Below are 17,363 nucleotides of genomic sequence, written 5' to 3'. Positions count from 1 at the left end.
ACATATCCAAAGAAGAAGAAGAAGAGGGATAGAAGTTGATTTTACCAGGTATTGCAGTCTACTTTGAGCACATGTCCAGGTTGGTAATGGACTCCATTGTGAGAACAGGGACATAGGTCTTCCTTGATGCATCCTCCGTTTCCATCAGACAGCAGACCATCAGGACATACACAGCCTGACACACACTCTGCACTGATCTATAACACAATGAATCAGGGAAGGACTGACATGAATTTAAGTTGGACATCATGTGCCTGAATGTCCCTCCACCCTCCAGGCTATAAGATGTGGACATTATGTGCATGAATGTCCCTCCACCCTCCAGGCTATAAGATGTGGACATTATGTGCATGAATGTCCCTCCACCCTCCAGGCTATAAGATGTGGACATTATGTGCCTGAATGTCCCTCCAACCTCCAGGGTATAAGATGTGGACATTATGTGCCTGAATGTCCCTCTACCCTCCAGGGTATAAGATGTGGACATTATGTGGACATTATGTGCCTGAATGTCCCTCCACCCTCCAGGGTATAAGATAGGGACATTATTTGTCAAATGGATCAATTGATCAAGTGTTTGAAAAGACACAAGGATGACTTTTAAAGATGATGTCTTTGATGTTCATGGATATCAGGTTCTCTGTAAACATTACAGTCTGCTCAAACAGAAACACTCCAAAAAGTCAACCTCATCGGAGGATATCGTTTGGGATCCTGAGCTTTGTACAAGCTAATAAATAATTTGATCAATCTGTCACTGTGTTAACATAACATTGTCCTATGTTTTTATTAAAATGTGTTGCAATATATGTTTTTATTCATGTGTTGTAAGGCATGTTTTTATTAACGTGTTGTAAGGCATGTTTTTATTAATGTGTTGTAAGGCATGTTTTATTAACGTGTTGTAAGGCATGTTTTTATTAACGTGTTGTAAGGCATGTTTTTATTAACGTGTTATAAGGCATGTTTTATTAACGTGTTATAAGGCATGTTTTTATTAACGTGTTATAAGACATGTTTTTATTAACGTGTTATAAGGCATGTTTTTATTAACGTGTTATAAGGCATGTTTTTATTAACGTGTTATAAGGCATGTTTTTATTAACGTGTTATAAGGCATGTTTTTATTAACGTGTTATAAGGCATGTTTTTATTAACGTGTTATAAGGCATGTTTTTATTAACGTGTTATAAGGCATGTTTTTATTAATATGTTGTAAGGCATGTTTTATTTACGCGTTGTAAGGCATGTTTTTATTAACGTGTTATAAGGCATGTTTTTATTAACGTGTTATAAGGCATGTTTTATTTATGTGATGTAAGGCATGTGTTTATTAACGTGTTGTAAGGCATGTTTTTATTAACGTGTTATAAGACATGTTTTTATTAACGTGTTGTAAGGCATGTTTTTATTAATGTGTTGTAAGGCATGTTTTTATTAATGTGTTGTAAGGCATGTTTTTATTAATGTGTTGTAAGGCATGTTTTTATTAACGTGTTATAAGACATGTTTTTATTAACGTGTTGTAAGGCATGTTTTTATTAATGTGTTGTAAGGCATGTTTTTATTAATGTGTTGTAAGGCATGTTTTTATTAATGTGTTGTAAGGCATGTTTTTATTAATGTGTTGTAAGGCATGTTTTTATTAACGTGTTATAAGGCATGTTTTTATTAACGTGTTGTAAGGCATGTTTTTATTAACGTGTTGTAAGGCATGTTTTTATTAACGTGTTGTAAGGCATGTTTTTATTAATGTGTTGTAAGGCATGTTTTTATTAACCTGTTGTAAGACATGTTTTTATTAACGTGTTATAAAGGCATGTTTTTATTAACGTGTTGTAAAGGCATGTTTTTATTAATGTGTTGTAAGGCATGTTTTTATTAACGTGTTATAAGGCATGTTTTTATTAACGTGTTGTAAGGCATGTTTTTATTAATGTGTTGTAAGGCATGTTTTTATTAACGTGTTGTAAGGCATGTTTTTATTAATGTGTTGTAAGGCATGTTTTTATTAACGTGTTGTAAGGCATGTTTTTATTAATGTGTTGTAAGGCATGTTTTTATTAACGTGTTGTAAAGGCATGTTTTTATTAATGTGTTGTAAGGCATGTTTTTATTAACGTGTTATAAGGCATGTTTTTATTAACGTGTTGTAAGGCATGTTTTTATTAATGTGTTGTAAGGCATGTTTTTATTAACGTGTTGTAAGGCATGTTTTTATTAACGTGTTATAAGGCATGTTTTTATTAACGTGTTGTAAGGCATGTTTTTATTAATGTGTTGTAAGGCATGTTTTTATTAACGTGTTGTAAGGCATGTTTTTATTCATGTGTTGTAAGGCATGTTTTTATTAACGTGTTGTAAGACATGTTTTTATTAACGTGTTGTAAAGGCATGTTTTTATTAACGTGTTGTAAAGGCATGTTTTTATTAATGTGTTGTAAGGCATGTTTTTATTAACGTGTTGTAAGGCATGTTTTTATTAACGTGTTGTAAGGCATGTTTTTATTAACGTGTTGTAAGGCATGTTTTTATTAACGTGTTGTAAGGCATGTTTTTATTAACGTGTTGTAAGGCATGTTTTTATTAATGTGTTGTAAGGCATGTTTTTATTAACGTGTTGTAAGGCATGTTTTATTAACGTGTTGTAAGGCAGGTTTTTAGTGTGTTGTAAGACATGTTTTTATTAACGTGTTGTATGGCATGTTTTTATTAACGTGTTGTAAAGCATGTCCCATTGTAGACTTACACAGTGACTGTCTAGTGTTTGACAGCTCTTCTGGCACTCTGAGCCCTTGGCTCCGGGCCCTGCACTAGAACAGTTGAAGAAACCCATTGGTTCTTCACAGGCTGTAGGGAACAAACGTCGGCTTTATAGGTTAGTAGGGATTGAACTACAGAGTCTTGGATGTGAAGTGATTTGCTATATTTGGCAAATAAAGATGTGTTCTGAATTTCAGAGTGCTCACATAAATGTTGTGGTTCTCCAGTACAGCTTAATTTCCCATGTCTGCAAGAGCTGGGTGGTTAAGAGGGGTACAAGAGGAGGGGGTTAAGCATGGTTTAGCATGCCTCTTGAAGCAAACCAAGACTTCATAAGAAGACAGTCGATTTCTAAATATTTTAATAGAGCCACAACAGAGAAGACCATCCGATTTTCAGAGAAATTCATTCACATTCCAACCAAGTCCTCACCATGTAGCACCATAGATCCTGGTGACCTCTCCAGGGGGCACTACTGTGCCTCCATTGTAGCAGGAGCAGCGTGAGGCAGGGACACACTCTCCCTGGTCATTCAGATAGGTTCCCTCGGCACAGCCACAGCCGTCCACAGACACATGGTCTAACTGTTCAATTCAATTAAAACATTTTTATCCATGAGGGGAAATTACTTTGGGCATGTCTGCAGCAACAACAACATCCACAACAACAAGAAGATACACAACAACAAGACATTAATAAAATGAATAATAATAATAATAGTAATAATATTAAATTAGAAACATGAATAGAAATGAGATGTCCATGTAAATGTACCTGGCAGGTGAAGTCTGTCTGGCTCAGTGAACGACAGGTACGGTCACAGCTGGTCATGGTGTAGTCATAGACCATCGTGTCAGGGCAGCTGGAGGAGTACTTCCCTGTGGAAAACAGTATGGTGATTCAACATTTATTTACAGTGCCTTGCGAAAGTATTCGGCCCCCTTGAACTTTGCAACCTTTTGCCACATTTCAGGCTTCAAACATAAAGATATAAAACTGTATTTTTTTGTGAAGAATCAACAACAAGTGGGACACAATCATGAAGTGGAACGACATTTATTGGATATTTCAAACTTTTTTAACAAATCAAAAACTGAAAAATTGGGCGTGCAAAATTATTCAGCCCCTTTACTTTCAGTGCAGCAAACTCTCTCCAGAAGTTCAGTGAGGATCTCAGAATGATCCAATGTTGACCTAAATGACTAATGATGATAAATACAATCCACCTGTGTGTAATCAAGTCTCCGTATAAATGCACCTGCACTGTGATAGTCTCAGAGGTCCGTTAAAAGCGTAGAGAGCATCATGAAGAAGAAGGAACACACCAGGCAGGTCCGAGATACTGTTGTGAAGAAGCCGGATTTGGATACAAAAAGATTTCCCAAGCTTTAAACATCCCAAGGAGCACTGTGCAAGCGATAATATTGAAATGGAAGGAGTATCAGACCACTGCAAATCTACCAAGACCTGGCCGTCCCTCTAAACTTTCAGCTCATACAAGGAGAAGACTGATCGGAGATGCAGCCAAGAGGCCCATGATCACTCTGGATGAACTGCAGAGATCTACAGCTGAGGTGGGAGACTCTGTCCATAGGACAACAATCAGTCGTATATTGGGTATTTTGTTTTTAAATAAGAAGGTAAATCCTGGCCACCGTGGGTTAATAGGAGGGTAAACCCTGGACACCGTGGGTTAATAGGAGGGTAAACCCTGGACACCGTGGGTTAATAGGAGGGTAAACCCTGGACACCGTGGGTTAATAGGAGGGTAAACCCTAAACCCTGAACACCGTGGGTTAATAGTAGGGTAAACCCTGGACACCGTGGGTTAATAGGAGGGTAAACCCTGATCACTGAACACCGTGGGTTAATAGGAGGGTAAACCCTGAACACTGTGGGATAATAGGAGGGTAAACCCTGAACACTGTCGGATAATAGGAGGGTAAACCCTGGACACCGTGGGTTAATAGGAGGGTAAACCCTGGACACCGTGGGTTAATAGGAGGGTAAACCCTGGACACCGTGGGTTAATAGGAGGGTAAACCCTGAACACCGTGGGTTAATAGGAGGGTAAACCCTGGACACCGTGGGTTAATAGTAGGGTAAACCCTGGACACCGTGGGTTAATAGGAGGGTAAACCCTGGACACCGTGGGTTAATAGTAGGGTAAACCCTGGACACCATGGGTTAATAGGAGGGTAAACCCTGGACACCGTGGGTTAATAGGAGGGTGAACCCTGGACACCGTGGGTTAATAGGAGGGTAAACCCTGGACACCGTGGGTTAATAGGAGGGTAAACCCTGGACACCGTGGGTTAATAGGAGGGGAAACCCTGGACACCGTGGGTTAATAGGAGGGTAAACCCTGGACACCGTGGGTTAATAGGAGGGTAAACCCTGAACACCGTGGGTTAATAGGAGGGTAAACCCTGGACACCGTGGGTTAATAGGAGGGTAAACCCTGGACACCGTGGGTTAATAGGAGGGTAAACCCTGAACACCGTGGGTTAATAGGAGGGTAAACCCTGGACACCGTGGGTTAATAGGAGGGTGAACCCTGGACACCGTGGGTTAATAGGAGGGTAAACCCTGGACACCGTGGGTTAATAGGAGGGTAAACCCTGAACACCGTGGGTTAATAGGAGGGTAAACCCTGGACACTGTGGGATAATAGGAGGGTAAACCCTGGACACCGTGGGTTAATAGGAGGGTAAACCCTGGACACCGTGGGTTAATAGGAGGGTAAACCCTGGACACCGTGGGTTAATAGGAGGGTGAACCCTGGACACTGTGGGTTAATAGGAGGGTAAACCCTGAACACTGTGGGTTAATAGGAGGGTAAACCCTGAACACTGTGGGTTAATAGGAGGGTAAACCCTGGACTCTGTGGGTTAATAGGAGGGTAAACCCTGGACACTGTGGGTTAATAGGAGGGTAAACCCTGGACACCGTGGGTTAATAGGAGGGTAAACCCTGGACACCGTGGGTTAATAGGAGGGTAAACCCTGGACACCGTGGGTTAATAGGAGGGTGAACCCTGGACACCGTGGGTTAATAGGAGGGTAAACCCTGAACACCGTGGGTTAATAGGAGGGTAAACCCTGGACACCGTGGGTTAATAGGAGGGTAAACCCTGGACACCGTGGGTTAATAGGAGGGTAAACCCTGGACACCGTGGGTTAATAGGAGGGTGAACCCTGGACACCGTGGGTTAATAGGAGGGTAAACCCTGAACACCGTGGGTTAATAGGAGGGTAAACCCTGGACACCGTGGGTTAATAGGAGGGTAAACCCTGGACACCGTGGGTTAATAGGAGGGTAAACCCTAAACCCTGAACACTGTGGGTTAATAGGAGGGTAAACCCTAAACCCTGAACACTGTGGGTTAATAGGAGGGTAAACCCTGGACACCGTGGGTTAATAGGAGGGTAAACCCTGGACACTGTGGTTTAATAGGAGGAGAACCCTTCATTAATTAATAAATAAATATATTCAGTATATCTGATGTTTATCTTACCACAGGTGGTGTTTCTCCATCCACTGAGCAGGACGCCTGCAGCAGCACATGCATGGACGTAGGAGGAGACCGCAGCACACATGCACTCCTCACTCCTCTCACAGTTACAACTGTCATATAGGCAGATCTACAGGGAGAGAAGAAGAAATAGAAGAAGAAGAATGTTCAGTTATGAGATGTGTTAATGAAGAAAACTACTGTTTTCTGAAATCACACACAAGCACAGGACAATAGTATTGCAAAAATCTGATTAGATGTTTTGAGATAAATTAAATTAAAATTAGATTATTTTGATATTGAACTTCTTAAGTTATTGTTTAAGTATAAATTTATATTCTTAGAGCTTTGGGATAACTCTGTAATTAAAGAGCATTTTAACATCACCATACTTACTTCCTTGTAGTAATTTGGGTTGATCTCAGTGTGGCATTGGGAAAATATTCCTTCACTATCTGACAGCATTGAGCACCAGTGCTTGGCATATCTCTCTGTAAAACATATGAGATATTAGCAACATTTAACAAAGTAGAAAGAGTTTTTATCTAGGCTTTACTGTGCATCTCAGTAGATATATGTAAGTGTAATCCCCAAGAAGTATTCCAAGGCTCTGATAAAGGCTCTCTACGCCGAAACATAATGAAAAAATACAAATGGTTAGTTGGAGAATAAACTCAGATCTATGCACAGAGTGATCCTTTTTCTACTACTAGTAAGGAATAGTTTTGGTATTATCAAGTCCGTCAGTCGAGCTGATTCTCTTTTTGCTCAACCTGGGCTGAAGCGCGTTTTGGTTTGTTTCATTAGACCAGGGGTTTCCTAAACTTTTTTGTCCCACGACACCATTTCGAAAATTCTCACGACGGCAAAAATGTGAAAAAAAATATGTATGTAGCTTATGCCTGCCCGTACCATAAACCCACCGCAACCATGGGGCACTCTATTCACAACGCCCACACTGCAATAAAAGGATGGACGTACTGCCAAATTCTCAAAAATTATGTTGGAGGCGCCTTATGGTAGAGAAATGAACATTCAATTCTCTGACAACAACTCTGATGGACATTTCTGTAGTTATCATGCCAATTGTACGCTCCTTCAAAACCTCACATTTTAGAGTGAAATTTTTTCTGACCCCCAGACCAAGGTGCACCTGTATAATTGTCATGTTGTTCAATCAGCTTCTTGATCTTAAGATGTTTGTGCTAATGGAAAATGTGGATCTGTTATTTAAGCTCATGAAACATAGGGACCAACACTTTCATGTTACGTTTATATTTTGTTCAGTGTGTATATTCTTTTGTTTTTTGGAAATTCTTCCGAGACCCCATTTTCATATAAGATGATCCCACATAGGGTCGTGACCCCTTGTTTGAGAACTACTGCCTTAGACATATGTTAGTGTTTTTAAAGAGGTTGAATGAGTACCGTTCTCTACACTCAGACTGCATGGCATTTCAAAGCTCTGTGCCACATCAGGACAGCTTGCTTTGGTCTTCCACGTGTTGGCGAACGTCACAGCGGTTCCTTCCACCAGTCCATTGATGGTTCTGAAGTCGTCAGCGCGGACGCTGTTAAAGTCTCCACAAAGACCTGGATAAGAGGTACAAAACATTATAACAGGTGGTTTGAACTAACATTGACTGAAGATGCAATGCATCAAGTATCATTAGTTTATTAATAATTGTTTCAGGTGAGGTTTGACCGAACCCCTCAAACAAGTGGTATAGTAACACAAGTTACATTAACAATAGTTTGATAACCAATCAGCTTTTATAATAACAATGCATGAGATTTATATAGCGCTTCTCAACAACCCAAAAACGATTATCTTTTCACAAAGACTTTAAATGAGCAGAGAGAAACATACCCTGGGTTTTTTCTTTGTGTGAACTGCTAGCTACGATGTAGACCTGCATTTTAGGTGTTAGCTGGACCTCTAGACGGAGCCCATAAGAGGTATGCACAACGATGTAGAACGTAGAGGGCTGAAAGATCCTTACATCCGCTGTGGAAAATATACAAAAGTTCGAGTTACAATCTGGTTTACCATGAACTTTTAGCTCCCACATCGATATTGTGGGATGCTTATGGTGTTACATGCTGCTAGACAAGGAAAGAAAGACGAAAGAAAGAGACAACTTCTGGTACAGAATGTACTGCATGGGAAGGGTTTCAAACATACATTTATACTGATCAATGACTACAAAAAATAGACAGATATCACATCTCTGTATCTCTTTTCTCAAGCAGCCATCAATCAGTCACTCACCCAAGAAAAGTGGCATCTGAGAAAACATCTTGTTGACAAAGACCCTTCCACTGGCCTCAATGACAATCATCTGCAAGTGACAAAATACAACTTGAGTTAAAGCAACTCCCCTGGTGATAAGGGGTGTGGAACAGGGTTGGAGTCAATTCCAGTCAATTCAGAAAGAAAACCTCATTCCAATTCCAAATGTTCCTCACTGAAAAACAATGAAGAGCTTTGGAATTGGAATTCAGTGGACTGCCTGAATTGACTGGAAATTAAATGTAATTAACTCCAACCCTGAAGTGGTGATACGAGTCACTGACTGGCTAACTTACCGTGGACTCTGGAGTCACCAGGGTTACAGATCTTAGGCAGGTCTCAATGTCCGTCTTCCCGCATTTCACTATGTCACCCAGGACTGTGAAAGCAGTCTCGTTGGTTTGCTGGGGACAATTGGTACAAGGTATGACAGTAAAGTTAAGGTATGACAGTAATGTCAAGGTATGACAGTAGAGTTAAGGTATGACAGTAGAGTCAAGGTATGACAGTAATGTCAAGGTATGACAGTAATGTCAAGGTATGACAGTAACATTAAGGTATGACAGTAATGTCAAGGTATGACAGTAACATTAAGGTATGACAGTAAAGTTAAGGTATGACAGTAATGTCAAGGTATGACAGTAATGTCAAGGTATGACAGTAGAGTTAAGGTATGACAGTAGAGTTAAGGTATGACAGTAAAGTTAAGGTATGACAGTAAGGTCAAGGTATGACAGTAATGTCAAGGTATGACAGTAATGTTAAGGTATGACAGTAAAGTCAAGGTATGACAGTAGAGTTAAGGTATGACAGTAGAGTTAAGGTATGACAGTAAAGTTAAGGTATGACAGTAAAGTCAAGGTATGAGAGTAAAGTCAAGGTATGACATTAACATTATGTTATGACAGTAATGTTAAGGTATGACAGTAAAGTCAAGGTATGACAGTAGAGTTAAGGTATGACAGTAGAGTTAAGGTATGACAGTAAAGTTAAGGTATGACAGTAATGTTAAGGTATGACAGTAAAGTCAAGGTATGAGAGTAAAGTCAAGGTATGACATTAACATTATGTTATGACAGTAATGTTAAGGTATGACAGTAAAGTCAAGGTATGAGAGTAAAGTCAAGGTATGACATTAACATTATGGTATGACAGTAATGTTAAGGGAACACATACAGTTCCTTCAGAAGTATTGACTCCCCCTGACTTATTCCACATGTTGTTGTTACAGCCTGCATTTAAAATGGATTAAATTAAAGTTTTTTCACACAATACCCATTAATGACAATGTGAAAACATGTTTTTAGAAACGTTTAAAATGAAATACAGAAATATCTTATTTACATTAGCATTCACACCTCTGAGTCAATACATGTTAGAATCACCTTTGGCAGCGATTACAGCTGTGAGTGTTTCTGGGTAAGTTTCTAAGAGATTTGCACACCTGGATTGTACAATATTTGCAATTATTTATTGTTGTACATTCTTCAAGCTCTGTCAAGTTGGATGTTGATCATTGATAGACAGCCATTTTCAAGTCTTTCAATATATTTTAAAACTGATTTAAGTCAAAACTGTAACTAGGCCACTCAGGAACATTCAATGTAATCTTGGTAAGCAACTCCCGTGTATACTTGGCCTTGTGTTTTAGGTCATCATCCAGCTGAATGCTGAATTTGTCTCCCAGTGTCTGGTGGAAAGCAGACTGAACCAGGTTTTCCACTAGGATTGTTCCTGTGCTTAGCTCCATTCTGTTTACCTTTTTATCCTGAGAAATTCCACAGTCCTTAATGATTGTAAGCATACCCATAACATGATGCAGCCATAACATGATGCAGTCCCCACTATGCATGAAAATATGAAGAGTGGTAGCCTGTAATGTCTTGTATTGAATTTGCCCCAAACATAATACTTTGTATTCAGAACAAAAAGTTAATTGCTTTGCCATATTTTTTGCAGTATTACTTGTGTTGTGCCTTGTGTTGGGGATTAATCAGAATTAGTTGGGTAACATAGATAGGATGTTTTATTTTCATGATATGCTTATGAGTTATTTCTCATAAGAATGTATTTTGTTGTACTATAGTGGTGGCCATTGGCAGTTATCTGTTCTCTGTCAGGACTAAGTTGCTTGGGCCGCAGAGAGGGGAGAGGTCAAGGTGTCATCATGTGTAAACATATATTTTGCTCCACTGTGTCTGTGTGCCAGTCACTCCCTACTTTTCCCATCGGGGAGAGGAGGATGGCAGTGTCTGGAATCATTCTATGCTCCCTCTTTTGTTGCTCCTATCTTGACCTATAGCCTCACTCTCCTCTCCGTGAGCTTGTCCAGGATTGGTTGTATTTAGAATTGGTTGTATCTAAATGACGATTTGATATATATCATAGGGTGGGGGTAATGTCTTGGTACCATTTTGTACCAAGGACGAGATAAGAGCTTTGTTTAGGAGACCAAACTGAACGATAATTTATAGCCAACTCTGTCTGGCTAGGGGATACTCCTCTCTGAAGTAAAGTCTTTCTTTGTGTAAGTTCCTAAGACCTGTGGTTTGTCATGTTGTCTAGGGGGGGGGGGATCTTTGCTATAAAGGATCCAATTTGCCATTATGTTGGGACTCTCAACTTTTCATTAGAGATACTGAACTGTTGAAAGTCAAAATGCTATTGCAAGAGCTTAATTATTATTAAAGGTGATGATTAAGCATAACTCTGACTGGTGTGTGATTTGCTCTCTCATCATTTGGTAATTAAGGACATTTCCACGACACTTGTTGCAAACAGGTGATTACAAGCATACCCATAACATGATGCAGCCATAACATTCAGTCAGTAATGTGTTGTATTGTATTTGCACCAAACATAACACTTTGTATTGATGACAAAAAGTGAATTGCTTTGCCACATTTTTTGCAGGATGACTTTAGCGCCTTGTTGCAAACAGGATGACTTTAGTACCTTGTTGCAAACAGGATGACTTTAGTGCCTTGTTGCAAACAGGATGACTTTAGTACCTTGTTGCAAACAGGATGACTTTAGTACCTTGTTGCAAACAGGATGACTTTAGTACCTTGTTGCAAACAGGATGACTTTAGTACCTTGTTGCAAACAGGATGACTTCAGTACCTTGTTGCAAACAGGATGACTTTAGTGCCTTGTTGCAAACAGGATGACTTTAGTACCTTGTTGCAAACAGGATGACTTTAGTACCTTGTTGCAAACAGGATGACTTTAGTACCTTGTTGCAAACAGGATGACTTTAGTACCTTGTTGCAAACAGGATGACTTTAGTACCTTGTTGCAAACAGGATGACTTTAGTACCTTGTTGCAAACAGGATGACTTTAGTACCTTGTTGCAAACAGGATGACTTTAGTACCTTGTTGCAAACAGGATGACTTTAGTACCTTGTTGCAAACAGGATGACTTTAGTACCTTGTTGCAAACAGGATGACTTTAGTACCTTGTTGCAAACAGGATGACTTTAGTGCCTTGTTGCAAACAGGATGACTTTAGTGCCTTGTTGCAAACAGGATGACTTTAGTACCTTGTTGCAAACAGGATGACTTTAGTACCTTGTTGCAAACAGGATGACTTTAGTACCTTGTTGCAAACAGGATGACTTTAGTACCTTGTTGCAAACAGGATGACTTTAGTGCCTTGTTGCAAACAGGATGACTTTAGTACCTTGTTGCAAACAGGATGACTTTAGTACCTTGTTGCAAACAGGATGACTTTAGTACCTTGTTGCAAACAGGATGACTTTAGTACCTTGTTGCAAACAGGATGACTTTAGCACCTTGTTGCAAACAGGATGACTTTAGCGCCTTGTTGCAAACAGGATGACTTTAGTACCTTGTTGCAAACAGGATGACTTTAGTACCTTGTTGCAAACAGGATGACTTTAGTACCTTGTTGCAAACAGGATGACTTTAGTACCTTGTTGCAAACAGGATGACTTTAGTGCCTTGTTGCAAACAGGATGACTTTAGTGCCTTGTTGCAAACAGGATGACTTTAGTGCCTTGTTGCAAACAGGATGACTTTAGTACCTTGTTGCAAACAGGATGACTTTAGTACCTTGTTGCAAAAAGGATGACTTTAGTACCTTGTTGCAAACAGGATGACTTTAGTACCTTGTTGCAAACAGGATGACTTTAGTACCTTGTTGCAAACAGGATGACTTTAGTGCCTTGTTGCAAACAGGATGACTTTAGTACCTTGTTGCAAACAGGATGACTTTAGTACCTTGTTGCAAACAGGATGACTTTAGTACCTTGTTGCAAACAGGATGACTTTAGTACCTTGTTGCAAACAGGATGACTTTAGTGCCTTGTTGCAAACAGGATGACTTTAGTACCTTGTTGCAAACAGGATGACTTTAGTACCTTGTTGCAAACAGGATGACTTTAGTACCTTGTTGCAAACAGGATGACTTTAGTACCTTGTTGCAAACAGGATGACTTTAGTACCTTGTTGCAAACAGGATGACTTCAGTACCTTGTTGCAAACAGGATGACTTTAGTGCCTTGTTGCAAACAGGATGACTTTAGTACCTTGTTGCAAACAGGATGACTTTAGTACCTTGTTGCAAACAGGATGACTTTAGTACCTTGTTGCAAACAGGATGACTTTAGTACCTTGTTGCAAACAGGATGACTTTAGTACCTTGTTGCAAACAGGATGACTTTAGTACCTTGTTGCAAACAGGATGACTTTAGTACCTTGTTGCAAACAGGATGACTTTAGTACCTTGTTGCAAACAGGATGACTTTAGTACCTTGTTGCAAACAGGATGACTTTAGTACCTTGTTGCAAACAGGATGACTTTAGTACCTTGTTGCAAACAGGATGACTTTAGTACCTTGTTGCAAACAGGATGACTTTAGTACCTTGTTGCAAACAGGATGACTTTAGCACCTTGTTGCAAACAGGATGACTTTAGTGCCTTGTTGCAAACAGGATGACTTTAGTACCTTGTTGCAAACAGGATGACTTTAGTACCTTGTTGCAAACAGGATGACTTTAGTACCTTGTTGCAAACAGGATGACTTTAGTACCTTGTTGCAAACAGGATGACTTTAGTGCCTTGTTGCAAACAGGATGACTTTAGTGCCTTGTTGCAAACAGGATGACTTTAGTGCCTTGTTGCAAACAGGATGACTTTAGTACCTTGTTGCAAACAGGATGACTTTAGTACCTTGTTGCAAAAAGGATGACTTTAGTACCTTGTTGCAAACAGGATGACTTTAGTACCTTGTTGCAAACAGGATGACTTTAGTACCTTGTTGCAAACAGGATGACTTTAGTGCCTTGTTGCAAACAGGATGACTTTAGTACCTTGTTGCAAACAGGATGACTTTAGTACCTTGTTGCAAACAGGATGACTTTAGTACCTTGTTGCAAACAGGATGACTTTAGTACCTTGTTGCAAACAGGATGACTTTAGTGCCTTGTTGCAAACAGGATGACTTTAGTACCTTGTTGCAAACAGGATGACTTTAGTACCTTGTTGCAAACAGGATGACTTTAGTACCTTGTTGCAAACAGGATGACTTTAGTGCCTTGTTGCAAACAGGATGACTTTAGTACCTTGTTGCAAACAGGATGACTTTAGTACCTTGTTGCAAACAGGATGACTTTAGTACCTTGTTGCAAACAGGATGACTTTAGTACCTTGTTGCAAACAGGATGACTTTAGTACCTTGTTGCAAACAGGATGACTTTAGTACCTTGTTGCAAACAGGATGACTTTAGTACCTTGTTGCAAACAGGATGACTTTAGTACCTTGTTGCAAACAGGATGACTTTAGTACCTTGTTGCAAACAGGATGACTTTAGTGCCTTGTTGCAAACAGGATGACTTTAGTACCTTGTTGCAAACAGGATGACTTTAGTACCTTGTTGCAAACAGGATGACTTTAGTGCCTTGTTGCAAACAGGATGCATGTTTTGGAATGTTTTTCTTCTGTACAGGTTTCCTTCTTTCCACTTGTCAATTAGGTTAATATTGTGGAGTAACTACAATGTTGTTGATCCATCCTTGGTTTTCTCCTATCACAGCCATTATTGGGTGTGAATACCTTCTGAAGGCACTGTATATTGTGGTTCAACTTGATTGAAAAGTATTTATGAGAATATATGGAAAGTGATGCCAATGGTATGTATAAGCACCTCCAATGCAAGTGGCTGACAGCTGTCGGCTGCAATCTATGCCGGATGTGGCCGGTTCGTGGGCCAGTACATGTTCGCTAGCGAGTTAGGAGTTAAATCTACTAAACATACAGTATGTGTCAGCATGGAGCCATATTAGTGCCAAATTACATGGAATCTGAATTGAATCACTTTGAATTTGTATGAACAAAAAAAACACATTTTTATTCAATATTTTCTGTTGGCACTAATATCACTCCATACAGTAGGTTAGATCCCTACCTTGGACAGGACATATGAGCAGTCTGCATACAGTAGGTTAGATCCCTACCTTGGACAGGACATATGAGCAGTCTCCATGGAAGGTGTAGGCTTTCCCATCGTAGGTGGTGATGTGGGAACCTCCCACTATGGAGCAGGTAGCAGGGCAATCTAGATCCATACAACTCCACAGGCCTTGGATACAGGTACTAACGGAGAGAGACAGTCAGTTTAGCCTTAACACATACAACTCCACTGGCCTTGGATACAGGTACTAACGGAGAGAGACAGTCAGTTTAGCCTCATCCCACCCGGATCAACACACACAACAATTCAGTGTATATAAACGCAATGCAGCTCTTACCATTTGTGGCATGTTCTTGAGAATGATTGTCCAGGCTGGTAAGATTGTCCGTTGTGGAGACAAGAGCACTGGTTCACAGCTACACAGCCAGTCTGAGTGATGTCATCAAACACGGTTCCTATGAGAAAGACATTCAATACATTCAGTTAGCTGAACCCATGACTTACATTCAATACATTTAGCCAGCTGATCCCATGAATTACATTAAATATATTTAGTCAGCTGATCCCATAAATGACATTAAATATATTTAGTCCTTCCCTATCTCATAAAATACATTGATCCATGTAGATCAGTATCTTAATTACTACGGTACATCTGTTGCAGAACTTTGATCAAATAATGAAATCTCCAGTCCTATAAAATGGCTACTCTTCCAATCTATGTAACCTTGAACCTTTTCCTGGTTTAAATAGCCACATAACTGTTATCAGGGTTATATACACCCTTCCTGGTTTAAATAGCCACATAACCAACATGAGTTTTAATACAGTCTTCCTGGTTTAAATAGCCACATAACCAATATGAGTTTTAATACACCCTTCCTGGTTTAAATAGCCACACAACTGATATGAGTTTTAATACAGTCTTCCTGGTTTAAATAGCCACATAACTGATATGAGTTTTAATACAGTCTTCATGGTTTAAATAGCCACATAACCAACATGAGTTTTAATACAGTCTTCATGGTTTAAATAGCCACATAACTGATATGAGTTTTAATACAGTCTTCCTGGTTTAAATAGCCACATAACTGATATGAGTTTTAATACAGTCTTCCTGGTTTAAATAGCCACATAACTGACATGAGTTTTAATACAGTCTTCCTGGTTTAAATAGCCACATAACCAACATGAGTTTTAATACAGTCTTCATGGTTTAAATAGCCACATAACTGATATGAGTTTTAATACAGTCTTCCTGGTTTAAATAGCCACATAACTGATATGAGTTTTAATACAGTCTTCGGGATTTGAATAGCCACATAACTGATATGAGTTTTAATACAGTCTTCCTGGTTTAAATAGCCACACAACCAACATGAATTTTAATAATACAGTCTTCCTGGTTTGAATAGCCACATAACCAATATAAGTTTGAATACAGTCTTCCTGGTTAAAATAGCCACATAACCAAAATGAGTTTTAATACAGTCTTCCTGGTTTAAATAGCCACATAACCAAAATGAGTTTTAATACAGTCTTCCTGGTTTAACCTCTTGGAACTCCCCATCCCGGATCCGGGATCGTGACTAAAGCCTCAGGCTCATTAGCATAACGCAACGTTAACGATTTCTGAAAATTGCAAATAAAATGAAAATAATGCGTCTGCTCTCAAGCTTAGCCTTTTCTTAACAACACTGTCATCTCAGATTTTCAAAATATGCTTTTGAACCATAGAAATTGACTAATTTGTGTAAGAGTATGCAAAGCAAGCATAGCATTTTGAGTAGCATTTAGCACGCAACATTTTCACAAAAACCAGATACCGAAACGAACCGAAAATTCAGTCAACTACAACGTAAAAAAATTTTTTCCGAATTAACTACATAATATCGACCGAAACATGGCAAACGTTGTTTGGAATCAGTCCTCAAGGTGTTTTTTCACATATCTCTTCATTGATATGCAGTTCGTGGAAGCTTGCTTTCCTCTCTGTATCCCATGGAAAAATACTGGCAGCTGCCTTTTGCGCACCAATTTCGGCGCAGGACACCGGGCGGACACCTGGTAAATGTGGTCTCTTATGGTCAATCTTCCAATGATCTGCCTACAAATACGTCACAATGCTGCAGACACCTTGGGGAAACGACAGAAAGGGCAGGCTCATTCCTCTCGCATTCACAGCCATATAAGGAGACAATGGAAAACAGAGCCTCAAAAATCCTGCTCATTTCCTGGATGCCGTCTCATCTTGGTTTTGCCTGAAGCTCACGTTCTAGGGCACGCACAGAAAATATCTTGGTAGTTCTGGACACGTCAGAGTGTTTTCTTTCGAAAGCTATCAATTATATGCATAG

The 17,363-nt window shown here is 39.6% G+C and overlaps 1 protein-coding gene across 1 annotated transcript in view; it reads right to left on the bottom strand.

Annotated features, from left to right (window-relative positions):
- The window catches only part of LOC135509760 (mucin-5B-like), a 53,475-nt gene that overhangs the window by 19,914 nt on the left and 16,198 nt on the right, over nt 1–17,363 (bottom strand). The window contains exons 9-21 of the mRNA XM_064930662.1: nt 15,344–15,461; nt 15,050–15,188; nt 8,867–8,974; nt 8,550–8,619; nt 8,148–8,285; nt 7,706–7,870; nt 6,674–6,768; nt 6,281–6,407; nt 3,538–3,641; nt 3,196–3,347; nt 2,970–3,019; nt 2,750–2,850; nt 46–197 (exon numbers count right to left, since the gene is read on the bottom strand). Coding sequence (XP_064786734.1) covers nt 46–197; nt 2,750–2,850; nt 2,970–3,019; nt 3,196–3,347; nt 3,538–3,641; nt 6,281–6,407; nt 6,674–6,768; nt 7,706–7,870; nt 8,148–8,285; nt 8,550–8,619; nt 8,867–8,974; nt 15,050–15,188; nt 15,344–15,461 — 1,519 coding nt within the window. The remainder of the gene's footprint in view (nt 1–45; nt 198–2,749; nt 2,851–2,969; nt 3,020–3,195; nt 3,348–3,537; nt 3,642–6,280; nt 6,408–6,673; nt 6,769–7,705; nt 7,871–8,147; nt 8,286–8,549; nt 8,620–8,866; nt 8,975–15,049; nt 15,189–15,343; nt 15,462–17,363) is intronic.

The sequence above is a fragment of the Oncorhynchus masou genome, chromosome 22 (genome assembly GCF_036934945.1).
Source record: "Oncorhynchus masou masou isolate Uvic2021 chromosome 22, UVic_Omas_1.1, whole genome shotgun sequence".
Lineage (NCBI taxonomy): Eukaryota > Metazoa > Chordata > Actinopteri > Salmoniformes > Salmonidae > Oncorhynchus > Oncorhynchus masou.
This window is presented reverse-complemented; position numbering and strand designations above follow the sequence as displayed.